Source organism: Octopus sinensis, unplaced genomic scaffold, assembly GCF_006345805.1.
Source record: "Octopus sinensis unplaced genomic scaffold, ASM634580v1 Contig00568, whole genome shotgun sequence".
NCBI lineage: Eukaryota > Metazoa > Mollusca > Cephalopoda > Octopoda > Octopodidae > Octopus > Octopus sinensis.
Window position 1 is genome coordinate 358 of NW_021824075.1, and position 19,682 is coordinate 20,039.

The following is a 19,682-nucleotide window of genomic DNA, read 5'->3' on the forward strand; positions in this document are numbered from 1 at the left end:
GATTCTGAATTATTTCTAATGCAGATCGGATTTCACAAAAAGATTCTGAATTATTTCTAATGCAGATCGGAAATATTTTGTTTCCGAAGTTTTATCTATGATTTAATGTAAGCGGAGACTCTTTGCTACGACATTAAATCCAGAAAATAAGATAAAAATAAGATTTTAAAATATTTGGTATACAGTTATACGTAAGTCGTATAGAGTCGTCTTTGGATTTTGTTTTCATTGATCTTTGATGCACGATCTTACATGTGTGTGTGTGTGTGTGTGTGTGTGGTGTGTTTGTGTGTGTGTGTGCATGTGTGTGTGTGCATGTGTGTATCTGTATGTTTTTGTGTGTGTGTGTATATAATCATGTATATAAATATATGTATATGTATATTTATATATTGCTATATATTACATATTGTATATACGTATATATATTCAATATATAATGTATATGCATGTATGAGCATATGTATTTGTATAAGCATGCATATTATATATATATATATATATATATATATATACACACACATATATGTAAATACATTATATATATACATGTGTGTATGTGTAGATGGGTGTTGAAGGCGCATGGCTCAGTGTTAGGTCGTGAGATCGATTTCCAGAGGCGCTCTGTGTCCTTGAGCAAGATACTTTATTTCACGTTACTCCTGTCCACTCAGCAGACAAAAATGTGTGTGTGTGTGTATGTGTGTGTGTGTGTGTGTGTGTGTGTGTGTGTGTGTGTGTGTGTGTGTGCAAAGGGAGTGAAAGAATCCTCATGTTCCAACTCAATAAAATGTGGGTTTTATGTACTTATTCAGTCATTTATTTATTTTATTTTTTCTTCATTTTAGCCTTCTTCCTTCTCCAAGACGGCAAACGAGATATTATCCATACCAGCTTACAGATCTCGCTTTGGATCCACTCTTGCTGTCGCCGATTTTGATATGGATAAACATAACGGTAAGAGAAAAGTCATAATGTAGTTTCTATTTCAGTAGTTAAAAGCACCAGATTTTCGAGAGGCCGAAGTCGTGATAGTGATTTACGTTCACAAATAAAGATTTTTTAGATTTTAGTTTTGAAATTTGAAACGATATTGCAAGATTGCAGAATATTTTGGTCTGGAATTTATTTTCCTACAGTACTCAGCTCTAGTATAAATTCATTGAGCTGAAGACCAGCATTTGTAAAAAGAGAGAAAATACATCTGCATAACTTTTTATGTTGCAGGTGACTCGGAACATTAGCTTTTAACGGGGATCAAGTAACGGTATTTTATTCAATAGAAGTCAACTTACATCATATAAATATAAGGTTAGGTTTTAAGTTACTGGTTAACGGTGCTTCAAGGAAGCTCAATAAAGTTGATACTCCTGAAAACAGGACTAATTAACCACTGATGAAAGCAACTGATGGTAAAGCTGTTTGTCACCTTCTTTTACGATGATGTATGAATATTTATTAATGATTGATTGATTGAGTGAGTGGGTGAGTGACAGCTGTATTAGTGAAGTACATTCAGCTAGCCTGGTAATACTGTTTGATGAAAACGTGTGAATAGTGATTAAAGATTGACTCCTTGGTGTTAAAGATTGATTCGTTGGTATTAACCGTATTAGTGAAGTGCATTTTGTTGACGATTTGGCAATACAGCATGGTAACACATAGCGTAACATAATTCTTAAAGAGGATCACAATGGCAAAGGTGGATCTTAGAATTACAAGTACAGTCCATCCGACGGGCTTCCATACAATTTCTATCTAATTTGATTCTCGCGACTCAGGTCAATCTGAAGTTTATGGTAAATGTATTTCACCGAGATTGAACTCGAAGCTTCACGTTGCGAAGTGACTTTTCTTCAACCGATAACCCACTTTGGAGTCTTTTTAAAGACACATTTTATCTTTTATATTTTTCTTGTTTCAGTCATTAGCCTGCGGTCATCCTGGAGCACCGCCTTGAATTTTTAGTCGAATGATTCGACCCCTGTTCTTCTTTTTTAAGCTTGGTACTTATTCAATCGGGTTCTTTTGCCGAAGCGCTAAGTTACGGGGATGCAAAACACAACCAACACCAGCTGTCAAGTGGTGGCGGTGAGGGGTACAAACAGACAGAAAGATACATACACGTAGATATATGTATCTACGTGCATATATTTATATAAACGACGGCTTTCTTTCAGTTTCCGTCTGCCAAATCTACTCACAGGGCTTTGGTCAACTCGCGGCTATAGTAGAAGACATTTGCCCAAGGTACCACACAATAGTACTGAACCTGGAACTATGTGGTTGGAAACAACCATATACATATTAATAGCCTGAACTTATTAACACGCACACACACACAATAACTACCCAGGTAAGAAATATAGTATCATGTAACAGGATTCGGAAAAAGGACGAAGTTTATTTCTTACGCTACTCCATTATAAAAAGTGTTTGACATATATACGGCTATCAGAGATAACTGGTTAGTAGGTTAGTATTTTTTATGATTTAACACATTAATGATGCTGTTAAATTGATTTACCCAAATGTTAGAATTGGGAGAAAATATTATTAGTTTATAAGCTGACCAACGTCTGCCTAATCTGTTCTTTTTCTAGTATTTTAGCAAACTTACACATTCAAAATTTTTTCTAAGTTCTTTTTTCTGCATCTAATTTGTTGTCAGTTTTCGATGCCTGTGGGTTTTTGTAAGATTTTCTGAGTCAATAGATTGATGGATTTTGCTGCAGTTGTCTCATACTATTTCTCTTTTCCGCCTCTGTTTCTCTCGTGAAACTCGAATAAAGCAAGTAGTTTTTTTGTTGAAAGAGGTGTGTGTGTGTGTGTGTGTGTGTGTGTGTGTGCGCGCGCGCACGCTTCTCTTCTTTTCTCATTTGACTCTCAGTCTGTCTATTGCTCACGCATTTGCACATTAATACAATCAATATACGAGAGAGTGTGGAAAAGTCCCTGCCTTTGGCTAAAAGAAAATACAAGAGGATCAGTTAATTATGATTTTATTCAACATATTCCTCTCTCAGATTCACACACTTATTGCAGCGGTCCTTCAGTTTTACAAAACTCTGCAACAGAACGCAGAAGGTTGGGCCTCCAATCAGGCCTTTCGTGACACTCTCAAAGCCAGAAACTCTAGTGGCTAGAGTGTGGCGCACAATATTGCTAGATTGTGTGTTCGACTCCTGGAGCAGATGACGCGTTACATTCTTGAGCAAAACACTTCATTGCACGTTGTGTTTTGCGAGTGGGAGAGTGGCAGAATCGTTGACGCGTCGGCAGAGGTACTTTATAATATAATATATCTTCGGCTCGCTACATTCTAAGTTCAAATTCCACCTACCTAGAGAGGGCAACGGAAAACCACTCCAGTATTCATTCCAAGTCTAGCCATGAATGGCCAAAGTTCAAATAATCTACTTAACGGCAGCAGGAAAGGGTACGGGCTCTTCCATATCTTATAGAGTGTGCTGGAGAAGATCTACATGCACTGGAACTGTCCAATGGCAGTCCACCACTAGGCTAGATCTATAGATGTATTATGTCGTGTTTCTCGCAGGAAAGGAGTAAATTCATGGCCCTCTCCAGACTGCATAATCTGCACTGAGTAGAGCATTTAAAAAACGGAAGGTTGCATAGACGAAAAACGAAATAGATATTCATGAAAAGAACGGGCCTTTTATAGGCTTATGATTTTAATACAGAATTCGGTCGTATTTCCCAAACAAGTTGATCAATTATAACTGTTGGATCTTATCCTAATCTCTGTTAGAATCAGTTATATTTGCACAGGCTACCACCGTCTCATTTTTGTATACATGAAAAGTGTAAGCTGGCACGCGTGTGTATAAACGTGTGTGTGCGGATGTGCTTGCCTTTGTGTGTAACAGAAGCCAATAATAGCAGTCGTCGAAAAAGTTATTTTCATTGATTTTCTGGTCACACATATTAGAATTTTGCAACTGTCTTTTAGAGAAGAGTTCAAGTAAACTTCTTGAACTGCTTTATCATTTTACATTTGAAATGCTTCGCACAATAAAGAAATTTATTTGTATAATTTCCACCGACTTATTCGTTTGTATTTGTTTTGTTGCCGTTTAGTTTTAATCGTGTATCTGTGTAAGGTATATAGATAGGTAGACAGGCAGACAGACAGATAGACATACATACAGACAGACAGGCAGGCAGGCAGACAGGCAGACAGACAGACAGACGGACGGACGGACAGACAGACAGATGGAGAGAGAGAAAGTGTGTGTGAGCGACAGAGAGTGCGTGCATGTGATAGTGTGAAAACGTGTGTGTGTGCATATGCGTATGTGTGTGTGTGTGTGTGTGACTGTTTGTGCAGTTAATTTTGTTGCTGAGCAAAGGAATACGCTGAACGTCTTCATTCCACATTATGCAAGCTACTATTATCAAGTGACTAAAAGCGAGGTATCCAATTCTCTTTGCTTTAGGTTGTATTCCAACAACATAAGGTTTCTATTGAGTTTGGTGTAGTGATACGAAACCGTATAAGTCATGTTGAATAAATACTTTTGAATAATTTACTGAAGACGGTTGATCTGTTTCGACCCCACTGAATGGCATCTTGGGCAGGTGTTTTCTTCTATAGCCTCATGACCGACCACTACTTTTTAAACAAATTTGGTAAACCAAAGCCGCATGGAAGTTCATGTTATGTATGTATGTATGTATGTATGTATGTATGTATGTATGTATTTATGTATGTATTTATGTATGTATGTATGTATGTATGTATGTATTTATGTATGTATGTATGCATGCATGCATGCATGCATGTATGTATGTATGTACGTACGGACGTACATATGTATGTGTGAGTGTATGTATGTGCATGTGCCTGTACCTATGTCTGTTTTTACGATGATGCCAATTGACGGTGACTTTAGCCCCGTAAGCTAGTGGTGCGGCAAAGAGAAAACGCCTCCATAAGTACCAGACGTATAGCTAAGTACCAGGGTCGACGAGATTTACTATAACCCTTTGAAGGTCGTGTCCCAGCATGGTCATAGTCTAATGACGGAAGCAAATAGAAAAAATATATATCTAGGTCGATGAAGAGTTTACAATACTGTTTCAATAACTGACCGTATACGTGCTGTGTACAGCAGATTAGTAGCAAAACGGCATATGGAGAGCTTATCCGTTTCACCAGTCTACTGGACTTGTGTCCATTACACTTTTGTTACGTCACGACTTTGAGAAAGTCATGAACGTGACAAATTCCATTTCAAAGTTAATAAAAAAAAATGTTTTAAGCCTTCAATAGACTTAATAGATTCTACTGAGTGTGAATATTGAAGAATCTAGTACTTGGTACTATCTCATAAGCATGTAACTTAAATAATATACATAATAGGATATTTCTGTTTAATAGTTAACACATCGAGATCGACGAAAATATTACCAATAATATACAGTGGGTGAAGTGATCGATTATTCTCTTCCTTTAATAAAGAAGAGTCTGTTATTAAACACAGAAATTCATTACAACTTCACATATTCAATTTTAAAATTTGGGATCAAAATGAAATTATGCAGTAACCCTGTCGTTTGCAACTACGAACGACACTTTACTTTGGTAATTATTTCAACTCTGAGGAAGGAAAGAAGGAATAGAAGAACAAATGAAGAACAGTTGAAAGGGACAGAAATGGAAAGGAATTGTTTATATTTCGACGTTTCAAAAGTTCCTACGAAGAACAACATTCATTTCACTGGTTTATTGAAGTCGGGCAGTTTTTCAAACTGGATTTTCTCGACGAGATTTTTTTTTACTGTTAATACCTAATACTACTCAACAATAGATCTAAGTTGTTGATGTTTAACCTCAAGTAAGCCCTGATCAGAGACATTCGAATAGTGGCTATACTATCTTTTTCATACATGCAGGGGGTCCTGGATACATTATCCAACATATCCTTTTCGAAGGTGGTCCTTTGAATGAAATTTGATGAATTTCTCGCTGACTGAACGACCTATAAAGGCTTCTTCACAGATTTGTAGTATCTAAATTATTAAAAATGGTGTTGTTTTGTGGTTGTTGTTTTTTGGGAGTTCTTTTCGTGTTAATAAACATTCAGTACATATACTGCCTTATAATGAACAAGTAAATAAATGGACATAGTTTTCTCAAAGACACACTGGTAACGTATCGTAAAACAATGTCGCAACGTTTATTTTCCAGATGTCCTAGTTGGGGCTCCTTACGAAAATGATGGCATCGGTTGTATCTATTTATTTAACAGTGACGGAAAATTACTTAAGAAAACACCCTCACAAAGAATTGAAGGTACTAAAATAAATAACAACATCAGATCTTTTGGAATATCTTTTTCCCGCACCGTTGATATTGATAAAAATGGATACCCAGGTAAGAAATGTATTATTATTGTGTAGGTTACATAGGTTAGAAATACGGCAAAGTTTTTTACTGCTTATGTCACTCTAGTTTTTTGTGTCACTACTAACTTACCCAAACATTACTAAAATATCTTGCCAACTTCTCGAAATACTCTTAAGATCAAATTGATGTCGACGCTGTTACCACAATGTAGGTTGAATTTGATCAGTCTCACTGATCTTAGTATATAACTCTTTAGAACATGGTCATAGATAACACGTTATTTACTACAGCTAACTGATATAATCAGCGAGAAAGGTGCAAATTTAGAAATGTAACATTGCACCGTTTATTATGCATTCTCCTTTAAGTTGGAATTGTGTTTGAGACATTCACAGCACAAATTTGTTTCAACTAGTTTCCTTGTCATTATAAGAAAATGCGTGGACTTGATATGGATGAACACGGCAGAAAATTTACTAACTTCAAGATGAAAACCTAATTACTATTTGCTTAAACACAAATTAAATGAATGGATAGAAAGTCTGAAATCCAATGAGCTTTTATTTATTGAATGTCTTTAAAATAAGAAAGCTTGGTGGGAGGACAGAACGGCAATAACAAGGTATGACACAAGGAAGTTCTTGCAAATAGAAAAAAAATAGTAAGAAAGTATCTCGTAGTTTTCACTATGATACATCAGATAAAAGAAAATAATATCAACTATGTTTTACTCATATCATCGAAGAATAGGCTGAAGTATTAAAACTTGCAATCCACTTCTAAATCGCATGTAGAATGTAATAAGACAGTTAATGGGCTCTAATTTTCATAGACGTGCAAGTATGTTAGGTTTCAGAGATTTGGCCCCTCAGATCACCCGAACTAGTTATTGCTGTTGGAGCTTACCTTTCGGATCAAGCTGTCGTACTTCAAAGCCGGCCAGTCATCAAACTATTTCTATAGGATCTCGTTAGAACCAAGAACTGGGAGAGAAACCAGGCCACACTGAAACATTAAGAGCTGTATATTTACTTAAAATTTTTCAGTCAGGCACTGCAGAAGCCAAAACTTGCACATGTATTCACCAGTTCTTTCAGGCGTGAAACAGTTCCAGTTCTCTGGGAGTGTGTCATTTGTCATTCGCAAAAAGCAGACAAGCCTAAAAGAAAAAAACATAAATATTGCAATTACCGTTCATGACTACGTACACTTAAACCTTTAAAGAAATTCCTAAAGGGCGGCGGTTGAATAACCACGAAGATAGCCATAATCTTCATACGAATTTTGTCGTGACCGACTTTACTCTTTTCATCCTACAATAGCTTAATAAAACAACTCAAACTTTTGAGTGTTTTGAAGCGATTGTACTCCACTTCTGCAATCATCATCAATAGCGATCTACAACCGTATTAAGTATTTTTATTTAATAGTGTGTTTACAATAAGCAAGCATGATATTCGATGTTTCTTTAAATCATAAGTACTAATTCTAACTCAACTTCATATTTTTTCCAGTAATTTTTATCATGTTCAATAATGTTTACAAGAAAAACTTATTTAAACTAACTTTTCTGTATTTTGCCACTCAAATCACCTGAACTAGATATTGCTGTTGGAGCTTACCTTTCGGATCGAGCTGTCATACTTCAAAGCCGGCCAGTCATCAAACCACATAAGAGTCTGGTAGTTACACCAAAAATACTGCAATCCTTTTTGGATCCGATTTGGCAGACAAATGGGGACATAATAGTAAATGTTACCCTTTACATGTTCTTTTCCGGTGGAAATTATGATTTAGGTGAGCTTGTTGAGATTGCTTTTCTTTTTATTTTATTCTTTGTCATCAATGTAAACGCTAAAAAACAAAAAAAGACTTCTTTTTATATGGGAAAAAATTCAAACCTAGTTTACAATTAGTTTCATTAAAATCTTTTTTTTTTTAGCATTTTATGTTTAAACGTGTTATTATTTTCAATGTCTGTTGGGGATTCTGAGTTGGCAGAAATCGTAGATGAAGTGCTTTCACCGTATTTAGTTTCTTTTTTAATTTTTCGTTCGAATTCTGCTGTAACTGATTTTGCTTCTTTCACCCTACAAGCTTAATAAAATAACTAAAATTTTCGAGTCTTTTGAAGTAACTATATTCTGCTTCTGCAATTTGTGTTAATATACGAAGTGAAATGAAGGCGGCGAGATGGCAAAGTCGTTTGCAGCATTTCACGTTCTGAGTTCAAATTCTACCGAGGTGGACTTTACCTTTCATACTTTTGGGGTTAATAAGATAAGTACCAGTTGAGCACTGGGGTTGATGCAATCGACTTAGCCCGTTTATTCCACTTGTGGTTACTTGGAACAGAATAATAGTGGTACGTCAACGAAAGAGGTGTTCTCTTTCCGTCCTGCATCTAAATATGTTTTTGTTTACTTGATGTGTGTAATGATCTTAATTCACGAACAATAAATTGAATACGGGAGAATGACTTAGAAATAAATGAACTTTAAAAGAATAGCAACCTAATGATAAATTTGCTAATTCTATATACAATATTGCCTAAGAAGGAAAGAAAAACTATCAACAAAAATATAATGAAATATTTTTCTCTTTAGTTATGAATACAAATTTAAAAGTGGATATTGGAGAACCTGCGAGAAGAAAACGAGTCTATTTGGAGAATAACCAGAAAGAATACACCAGTTCAGAAAAAATCAAGACGAGTTTTTACGGAAAAGTTTACCAAATCTACGTAAAGGTACGTCAAAAATAGTATTGTTTTATAATGAAGATTTGTTGTGCTTTAAGAACATTGTGTTATTGTATTAAATTCGCGTTGAGAATGTTGAGACAATTGACTTGCAATATATGTCGATTTGAATCCCTTAACTCAACATAGAAGTGTGGTTTTTAAGAACCAGAATAAAATGTATCGGAACTTTTAATGGATAACTGACTTCCCACAAAATACTTTATTTTCGGAGAGCCAGTTAGTATGTTATGAAGCAATCCCTCTTCGACTGTAAAGGTACTCGAGTTTATAACAAATAGTTAAAATATAATGATTGTTGTTGCTAAGCCGCAGGTCAATTCACATTTAGCAGGTCTGTGATCAAAGACATTCCAGCTTTGACCGACCCGTCAGTTTTTCATACATTGTGCATTCAATACCTCTAATTATCCAATTTAGTCTTAGATATCACCTTCTTAAGACGATAGGGTGTGATTTAACGGACATTTGGCTGCTATTTCTAGCAGATCGAACCATCACGTAGATACTCCTTCATTGAACCGTGCAAAATATAATAGCTTCTATACCCAGTAAAAGCTATTTCATTGCATCGTTAATGTAAAAAAAAATCTATCTCAAAAGCTAAAAAGAAATCTTTTAGTTTATCTAGATATGATTCCATATTTTTATAAATAGAAAATGTGTTATGATTCCGAACATTTAGAAAATATAATATATTATAGTTCTGAACGCATAGTTTGTCATATAAATCTGGCTGCTGCTTATTCGTAACTTTTCTAATCTTGCATTTTTGTCAGTGGATTCTGAAGACTACAATTTCTTGCATGGATGATAAGTCAGGGATTATTCTATTGTAACCGTCTTGAGATACCACATCTTTTCGATTTTAATAAGCAAATCTTTATATTTTCTGAGTTAGTCAAATTCTTTTTCCGAGATATTATGATCACAAGGAATGTTCATGTCGATCAATAAACATACTTTATTATTTTGATCTTTCGTGACAATATCCGGTTTATTAGTTTTGATGGTTCTGTCAGTATGTTGTGGAAATTCATAAAGAATCGTTACATTTTCTCCCTCAGTTACAGCCTCAGATGGTGCTTATACCATTTGTCAGCACTTTTGATTTTATAATGCCGACATATTAACCAGTGTAAATATTGGCCCTACTCCATCATGCCTTGATTGATAATCTATAGGTGCTAGAACTTTACATCCAGAGATTAGGTGGTTCACCGTTTCAATTTCATCGTTGTAGTATCGGCATTTCGGGTCTACTCTATTTTTCATTACATTCGCTTGGTAATTTCGGGTCAATATGTTCTGATCTTGAGCAGCTAAGATGAAACCATCGCTCTCTGCTTTTAGCCCTGAGCTTTGTAGCCACTGATGGGTGTGCTTCTGGTCTACATCAGCTTGTTTGCTACGGGTGATATATTTGCCATGTAGGGGTTTTTGTTCCCACCTATCAGCCAATTGTTCATACGCTTGTTTTCTTTGCCTTGGATTTTAACTTCCTTGCAACAACAGCTGACGCACTTCTATCTTGCTGTTCAACCTGGTTATTATTCATGAACTCAGGTGTGCGAGCTAGTAAAAGCGGTGAACTGGCAGAATCGTTTGGACGCAGAACAAAATGCTAAGCAACGTTTCGTCCTTCTTTATGTCCTGAGTTCAAATTCTGCAGAGGTCGAATTTGCCTTTCATCCTTTCGGGGTCGATAACTTAAGTACCAGTTGAGTACTGGGTGAATATAATCTACTGTCCACCTCCCGCAAATTTTAGGCCCTGTGCCTAACAGATTGGATAATTATTATTGTTGTTGTTGTTGTTGAGTGAAAGAGCAGTGCATGCCATCAAAGTGACACTGGGGTAAAATATACGAAACCCAGCATACCCATCATTAATACCCGTCTGATAAGGGTACACTAGGCACATGCATCACAACCATATGTGCACGAAATGGTGATCTCATATCAATATTCAAACCCCAAAGAATTCCTCTCTCAACACATGGCTATGATGCTCTCCCGCTACTTCTGCTTGTGATCAGAGATGCACATATTATCAGCCACAAAGGGACATGGTCAACTGGTTATGGTCAAACAACTGACAACCAAATCTGTGGTATTGAGCAGAATATTTGCTGTAGCCCATCTTTTATACCAAGACAAAACAATGTACATGATAACACTTCCAATCAGTTAAGATCAGCAGCCATGGGAGCCACTGCCTGGTACTGCATCAGGGCATTTATTATTATTATTATTACTATTATTATTATTATATTATTATTATTATTATTATTATTATTATTATTATTATTATTATTATTATTATTCAGTATTTTATTTTTATAGCGTTATTATTATTATATATTATTATTATTATATTATTATTATTATTATTCTATGTTTGACTTTTGCTTTATATTTGTACAAGTTGGCTCCAAGTCTCACCCAGAGACCTCAAGAGACAACAGGTTGGAAGTTCATGTTGTTGTTATGCCTAGTGTGCCATATATTTGGGGGGTGGGATGTTGTACTAATGAATGTCTAAAAAAAAAGTTTTTTTTTTTTTTTTTTTTTTTAAACCGAAAATTATGTTTGTTTTAAACCTTGAGATTACATAGAGAGTATTTTGCGTAGGATATGAGCAGTTCCCATGAGCACTATCTTTTGAACTTCTGCCATTTTTGGGTTTCCTGGTATCTGAGTTAGGTAGCTATCAGCCCCTTTTGCTATCATTCCCAGGGCACCTATGACAACAGGTATTGTTTTAGTCTTCAGCTTCCACATTTTGCTGATTTCTATTTCAAGATCTTTATATTTGCTCAGTTTTTGGTAGGTCTTGACAGATACGTTTATATCGATTGGGACAGTCATATCAATGAGGAGGCATGTTCTTTGTTTGAAGTCTTTCAATATGATGTCTGGCCTATTTGCATCTATCTTCCTGTCAGTTTGAATGGTGAAGTTCCAGAGGAGTGAGATGTGGTCATTTTCAAGCACTGGGGGTGGTTTGTGTTCCCACCAGTTTTTTTCATGGGGCAAATCCAGGTTTTTACAGATTACCCAGTGAATATATTGTGCAGCTCTATCGTGCCTGTTGAGATACTCTGTAGGCGCTAGAAGACTGCACTTGGAGACCACATGGTCAATGGTTTCATTTTGTTGCTTGCATACACGACACGTTGGACTGCTTCTGATCTTTAATATGTTGGCCTGGTAGTTTCTTGTTGGTAGGCATTGATCTTGAGCTGCTATGATAAACCCCTCTGTTTCAGATTTAAGCCAGAGCCATTAGCCATTGATGGGTCAGGGCTTTGTCGATATCTGCATTATTCGCTCTCTTTGGGTATTTGCCATAGAGAGGTTTTTCTTGCCATTTATTATTCAGAATATCTAAGGCCGCAGTTTTGGCACGGTTTTCATGCGCCTAGCTTTTTCTGTGCTTGTTTCTTGTATATCTATCTCTAATTCCGAAATTGGTTGTATTCGGAATTCACTTAGATATTCCTTTGCCTGTTTTGTGACTGAGTATGATGCTTTCTTGTTTTCATGTTTTGAGACAAGTTTTAACATCCAGTCCTCAGAGTTTTTCAGGTAGGTGTCTAGGCCAATTGTAGCAATCTTCATTGTTATTGCCAGTTGCAAAAGACCACGGCCTCCCTCTTTTCTTGGCAGATAGAGTCGTTCTGTATCTGCCTTAGGGTGGTGCATTCTATGCATTGTCAACAGTTTCCTTATTTTTCTGTCGAGCTGACATATTTCAGTAATTGACCAGTTAACAATATTGAAACTGTAAGTCACGACTGGTATAGCTAATGCATTGATTGCTTCGATCCTGTTTCTTCTTGCATTCAGCTCTGTCTTGAGTATTGCTCTCACTCTTCGATAGCATTCTCTCCTGATCCTTTCCTTCATCTCTGAATGCCTTATTCCGTTCCCTTCAATTACCCCTAGGTACTTGTAGCTCTCCGCTGGGTCTAGTTCTTTTATGACATTCTGTGTGGGTCGGTTAACGTTAGATGTTTCTGTCATTTTTCCTTTGATAAAGGTAGCCTTTGCACATTTATCGAGGCCGAATTGCATTCTGATGTCGTCACTGAATTGTTTGACTATCGCTAGTAAGCCCTTGAGTTGTTGATCATTTTTTGCAAAAAGCTTTAAATCATCCATGTAAACGAGATGATTTATATTTTTATCAAACATTTTATACCCGTACTGCGCGTCATTGAGCAGCTTTGAGAGAGGTATTAAGGATAAACAAAAGAGGAGTGGTGACAGTGAGTCACCCTGGAAAATGCCACACGAAATTTTTACATCACCAGCATTTAGGGATTCACTGTCACTGTTCAGGTTAGTGTGGTTCTCCATGATCTCATACTTACAGTCAAGAAGTTTCGCAGAGTTGGTGCTATCTTATACATTTCAAGGCATTTCCTAATCCAGCTATGTGGTAGGCTATCAAAAGCCTTTTTATAGTCTATCCAGGCTATTGATAAGTTTTTGTGTCGTTTGTGACAATCTTCTAAGATCATCTTATTGATGAGTAGTTGGTCTTTACAGCCGTAGGATCCACGTTTACATCCTTTCTGTTCATTAGGGAATATGCTGCTGTCTGTTAAAAAACTATAGGTATATTCCGTCAGGACAGATGTTAGTGTTTTGTACATAGTTGTTAAGCAGGTTATGGGTCTATAGTTTTTTTGGTTCATTTGTTTCTTCACTTTTTGGAAGCAGGAATGTTAACCCATTAACTAGCCAAGGAGGCATCCTACTAGGGTGTTGCAAAGCATCATTGTACAGTTCTGTTAGCAGTTCATGGCTCTCTGGGAAGGCATTCAGCCAGAAGTTAGGATTTTATCCTTTCCTGGAGACTTCCATTTGCTTGACCTCCTGAGAGCAGATCTTATATCTTCTACCTTGACACCCTCCCACTTTTGCTCTTCTAAGGGGTCCAGTTCTGTAGATATTCTGTCAATCCAGGGGGCCTTTTCGTTGTGTGTTTTTTCTTCTGCCCAGATTTTATTCCAAAATCTCTGCACTTCTTCTTTTGATGGTACAGACCCTGCAGTAAACGCTGTTTTTCCTATCTTCCTGTAAAAATTCTTGGTGTTATTTTTGAACATGTTGTTGTCCTTGAAAAATCTAACACGCTTTTCATACCTCGCTATGCGGGCAGCTTTGGCAGATACCTTTTGTTTGATGGTTTCTATGGTGGCATCAATATCAAGTATAGTTTTCATATTGTATTTTTTCAGTAATTTTTGGGTTTTTGTAGGTTTGGTAGTCTTGTGAGCCTTAAGGTTTTTCAAATATTCAATGTCAGATCTAAATATTTTAATTTGTTGTTGCAGACGTTCTTGCCAAGAAGGCTTTTTGTGGGACTGTTGCCGTTTCTAATCTTTACACCACACATAGGATCGTTGAGATTTTCGCGGATGCATAGTATAGGTGGTTGAGGTTTGTGATATCAACATCATTAACTGAAATTATATCCTTAAGTGCAAGCCGGATTTTACCAATTATTTTCATGTTTTGGTTAGAGTTGCGGATTTTAGGAAGTGTATCATCACGCTCATCCATGCTGGTTTCTTAATTTTCAGCCATTCAATCATGATTTGATTTTTTAGCTCATGTAGTTCTGTTGGGTCAATATTTGTGTGACTTTCTTTATCTATTTGATGCTCATCTGTCTTAGTGTTTATGATTGGTTCAGGGCGTATTTCACTTTGCCTATCACTTATACTAACTCTTTCAATCCTCTCTTCGTTTTTATCCGCCCTGGGCTGGTCTATAATCATTTCCTCTGTATTATCTTCTCTAGCTGCAGCTTCGTTCATTTTCCGATATTGCTTGCCTAACCTGATCAATCTCTACTTCAGTCAGTAATTTCTTTTTTATAATGTTTCTTCTAATATTGGCAAGCTTGTTACTGTCTATGTAGGGTCTTACTTCAGGGTGTTTCTGTCTGTCTCCAGTTTAAGTATGCTTGTACAGTGCTAGACTTATCTGTGGGGAAATATATGGCATGGTAGAAGGCCTCAAGAACTTCTTTATTACCTTCCCTAGACCATTTTTCCTTCTTTTTCTTTTGATTATTTGGTGATGAGCATGGATGGCCATCTGTTGGAATATTCCGGTTGTGGGGGGTCCGTCCAGCTCCTGTGTGTTGGGAAGATTTGGATCCAGTAACTGATTTTTTCAATCAGGATTTGGTTCAATTTTCGGGTACGTGGTCTTTGTAATCCGCGCAATGACCAATGCGGTTATTATTATTATTATTATTATTATTATTATTATTATATTATTATTATTATTATTATTAATTATTATTTATTATTATTTTATTATATTATTATTATTATTATTATTATCATCTTATCATCATCATCATTATTATTATTATTATTATCGTCGCTACGTTCTGAGTTCAAATTCCGCCGAGTTCGACTTGCCTTTTATCCTTTAGGGGTCGGTAAGTTAAGTAACAGTGAAACACAAGAGTCGATGTAATCGACGAGTCCCTTCTCCCTAAATTTCAGGCCTTATGCATTATTATTATTATTATTATTATTATTATTATTATTATTATTATTATTATTATTATCATCATCAATATCATTATCATTTTCATTATCATCTTTCAATTCTGTTTCAATTTCTTGCCAAATGTCTTCCAGGAACCTAGAAAAAAGCACTGTATACATTGGTAGGCCATTAAAATAAACACGCCAGATTGTTCATTTACCAATCATGCGATAGAGGAAAAAGGGAATAAAGACAGAGAGAAAAAGGGAAAATAAAACATAAAAAAGTTAACAAAGAAACATTAATATTATTATTATTGGGTGAGAGAGCAGTGCATGCCATCAAAGTGACACTGGGGTAAAATATACGAAGCTCAGTATACCCATCATGACTACCCGTCTGATAAGGCTGCACTGGGCACATGCATCACAACCATATGTGCGCGAAATGGTGATCTCATATCAAGATAAACAGTGCATGACCTTGCAGGTGGGGCCCATTTAGAATTTTCTTCCAACCGAGTAGCCCATCCTGCTAAAAAGGTCCCCGAATAAGGGTTGTTTAAGGATGTTGAACGAAACACCCATGTTTCCAAAGGTAAATTATCCAAACCTCAAAGAATTCCTCTCAACACATGACTATGATGCTCCCCCACTACATCTGCTCGTGATCAGAGATGTACATATCGTCAACCACTAAGGGACATGTTCAACTGGTTAAGGTCAAACAACTGACAAGCAAATCTGTGGTATTTGCTGTAGCCCATCATTTATACCGAGACAAAAAAATGTACATGATAACACTTCCAATCAGTTAAGATCAGAAGTCATGAGAGCCACTGCCTGATACTGCATCAGGGCATTTATTATTATTATTATTATTATTATTATTATTATTATTATTATTATTATTATTATTATTGCCTTCGCACAGCTTCTAACGTTGTAGGTGTACCACAGTGTCAGCTGTTCACTACCACTGAACTAAGGTAACACCTTATTTTTCGAGCACTTTCCGGAGTATTCGAGTGGTTCTAAGCAGTGCTGTTTTCTGCAAGCGCTCCACACTTATTGCAGCCCCTATTTGTTCCGCGTACTTCTCGAGATTTTTGCTCACTGTTCCCAGTGCTCCGACAATTATTGGTACTACTGCTACCGTTTTCATCGACCACCACTACTCAACTTCCCAAGCTAACCTGTCATGTCTTTCAACTTTTCTTTCTTCCTTATCGCATACCTTGTTGTCTGCTGGGCATGCTATATCTATGATCCAGCATAGTTTTTTCTTTCTCAATAAATACTATGTCCGGCTTCCTATTCTATATCTCATGGTCACACTGAATCATAAAATCTCATAGGATCTTTGCATTTCTATTCTCGACGATGTCTTCGGGTTTGTATTCGTACCAATATTTTACTCTGGCAAGTCCATACTTGTTGCAGAGTGTCCAATGGACAAGCCTGGTTATATTGTCGTGGCGTCTCTTATATTCCTTCTGTGCTAGTGGCGTACATTGGTTGGTAATATGCCATACGGTTTCACCGTTTTGTCCACAGATTCTGCACTTATCACTTTCTGATGTGTAGTCTATTCTGTATTTTATGTAATTTGTTCTTAGTGCTTAGGACAGCACAGATTATAGCCTCCGTTTCCGGTTTTAAATCACTTTTAGTCATCCACAGCTATCTTTTTTCTCTGTCTATCTTATCTTCAATATCCCTATGAAATTGACCTCCATTCTTTTCTTTACCGATCTATTTTCAGTTTCATTCATTTTTAAATTCTTGTATAGTACTTTATTTTTGCAATCTTTCATCCTACTCAGGCCTGATCTTCCTACTTCTAATAATAGCAGTTCTGTGGCATTTTTTAAATACCATGCTATGTTGTTTTCTTCTGATCTAATACTGTGTTCGCATCCAGTAAGTCCTCTTCCCCCTCTTTTTCTTGGTACATACAGTCTGTCTGTGTCACTTTTTGGGTGGAGTGACCCATATCTAGTTAGCAACTTCCTTGTCTTTCTGTCTAAGCTGTTTAGTTAACTGTCTACTGTCCATGCGATTACCCCTGCTCCATATCTAAGGAATAAAACCGCCCAGGTATTGATAGCTTCGATCTTATTCCGTCCATTTATTTTCGACTATAGGATCAATCTCAGTCTGCGCAAGTACTCCACGTTAAATTTTCCTGTCATTTATTTCTCCATCAATTTATCCATTTCCCAAATCCCCAAGTACTTATAGCCCGTCTCTTCTATCTGCTTCACAACCTCCCCCGACGGTATCGATAGCCCATTCATACATTTGATTTTGCCTCTCTTGAAGACTAACACACCACACTTTCTCAGCCCGAACTCCATTCTGATATCAGCACTGAAGTTATACATCGTATCAGCGAGGGAACTGACTTGGGTTTCATTTTTACCATAAAGTTTGAGGTTATCCATGAATAACAAATGGTTGACGTTTTGCTGGCGGCTTTTGAATACAGACCTAGCTTTTGCTTTCCTCAATATCAGTGTTAGTGGTATCATGCACAGTACAAAGATCAGTGGGGACAGGCAGTCTCCTTGGAGATGGCCCTCCTGATTTCTACTGTCCCCAAACTTCTTCCGTATCTGTCAGGTCCGTCCTCCAATTCGCCATACTTTTTCCAAACAATCGCTCAATATTCGATGCAATATCAAGTAGGTTCATGCACTCCATAATCCAAGAATGTGGGATCATATCGTACCCCTTACGATAGTCGATCCATGACATGGCTAAGTTACTTTCCCTCCTTTTGCAGTCTCTAAATACAGTTTTGTCTATCAGGAGTTGGTCCTTGGAACCTCTGCACCTACGCTTGTAACCCTTCTGCTCATGTGGCAGGACTCCATTTTATTTCAGATGTTCGTACATTGACTCTGCAAGTATTCCAGCCAATAATTTCCACATAAGTGGCAAACAGGATATCGGCCTGTAATTGTCTACCGTATTGCCTTTTGCTATGATTTTCAGGCACATCGCTGTCCTACCCAATGTCAACCACTCTGGTGTTCCTTGGATGGCATTTAATAAGGTGTTGATTTGCGCAGCTATTCGTGCATGACATTCACCAAATCTTTTGATCCAGTTGCCTTTAACTCCATCTGGTCCCGGGGCCTTCCAGTTGCTCATTTTTTCTTGATTTACTTCACTTCCTTAACTTAAGTAACTAGTTCTGCCTGTTTTGGAGAGACTACTGTTTGTTTCAGTTCTTGCAACCATTCAGCATCCTTCTTGTGCTCCTTGTCTTTGCACCAGATGTCACTCCTAAACCTTTGACTTTCAATGTTATCAGGTATCAACTTTTCATCTGTACACTCTCCATTTATTTATTATTATTATTATTATTATTATTATTATTTTAATTTTTGTTATTACTTTTTTCTTAATCTTATTTTCCCAGAATAAGATTAATTCGCTGAAGCCAATAAAGTTTGTCCTTGATTACCATCTTCAAAATAATGGCTATGGTACATGGTGTAACTTGTGCCCGCTTCTAAAGAATGGAAGTCTAAACGCAACGGTAAGTATTTTCCTTTAACAAGTTAACATGTAACAGGTATTTTAATACTTCTCAGCCCTTCTGAAGTCATGAACTTCTTTACTTTCGTAATAATTTGAAATGTATTTTAACAATATCTTTTAAATAAAAATTCAGTACAAAGGAAAATATCCACGAGATCAGGTGTTTAAAGAAGCATGTTAAAAGGAAGAACCGCCAGGTCACCTGGCTTGGCAAATGAATGTGTCTGTTTCTCACACGCTGATACGAAGGGCTTTGGTTTTACAATTTAGAGTGAATGAAGGAATTTATTTCCAATGAATTTATGATCAACTGGCAGGTACTAGAGTTTGTTATTAAGGTGGGATGTACCATTTCAACTCTCTCTCTTGTGATGGCCAAAGAATTGCTATTGATACGTGCATAAAGTTTCAAAAATATCAAGAGGCACTTTGCTGTTTGGCAAGTTCATACATGGTGTTATGAGTAAGGCTTTTTT

The 19,682-nt window shown here is 36.7% G+C and overlaps 1 protein-coding gene across 1 annotated transcript; it reads left to right on the forward strand.

Moving 5' to 3' along the window:
* The first annotated feature begins 808 nt into the window (after positions 1–808).
* LOC115226940 (integrin alpha-4-like) lies at positions 809–19,676 on the forward strand. The gene is made up of 5 exons (XM_029797902.2): positions 809–957; positions 6,215–6,400; positions 7,976–8,170; positions 8,980–9,122; positions 19,085–19,676. Exons 1-5 carry the CDS (start codon positions 942–944, stop codon positions 19,220–19,222), a joined length of 678 nt encoding a protein of 225 aa, XP_029653762.1. The 5' UTR covers positions 809–941; the 3' UTR covers positions 19,223–19,676.
* The last annotated feature ends 6 nt before the right edge of the window (positions 19,677–19,682 follow it).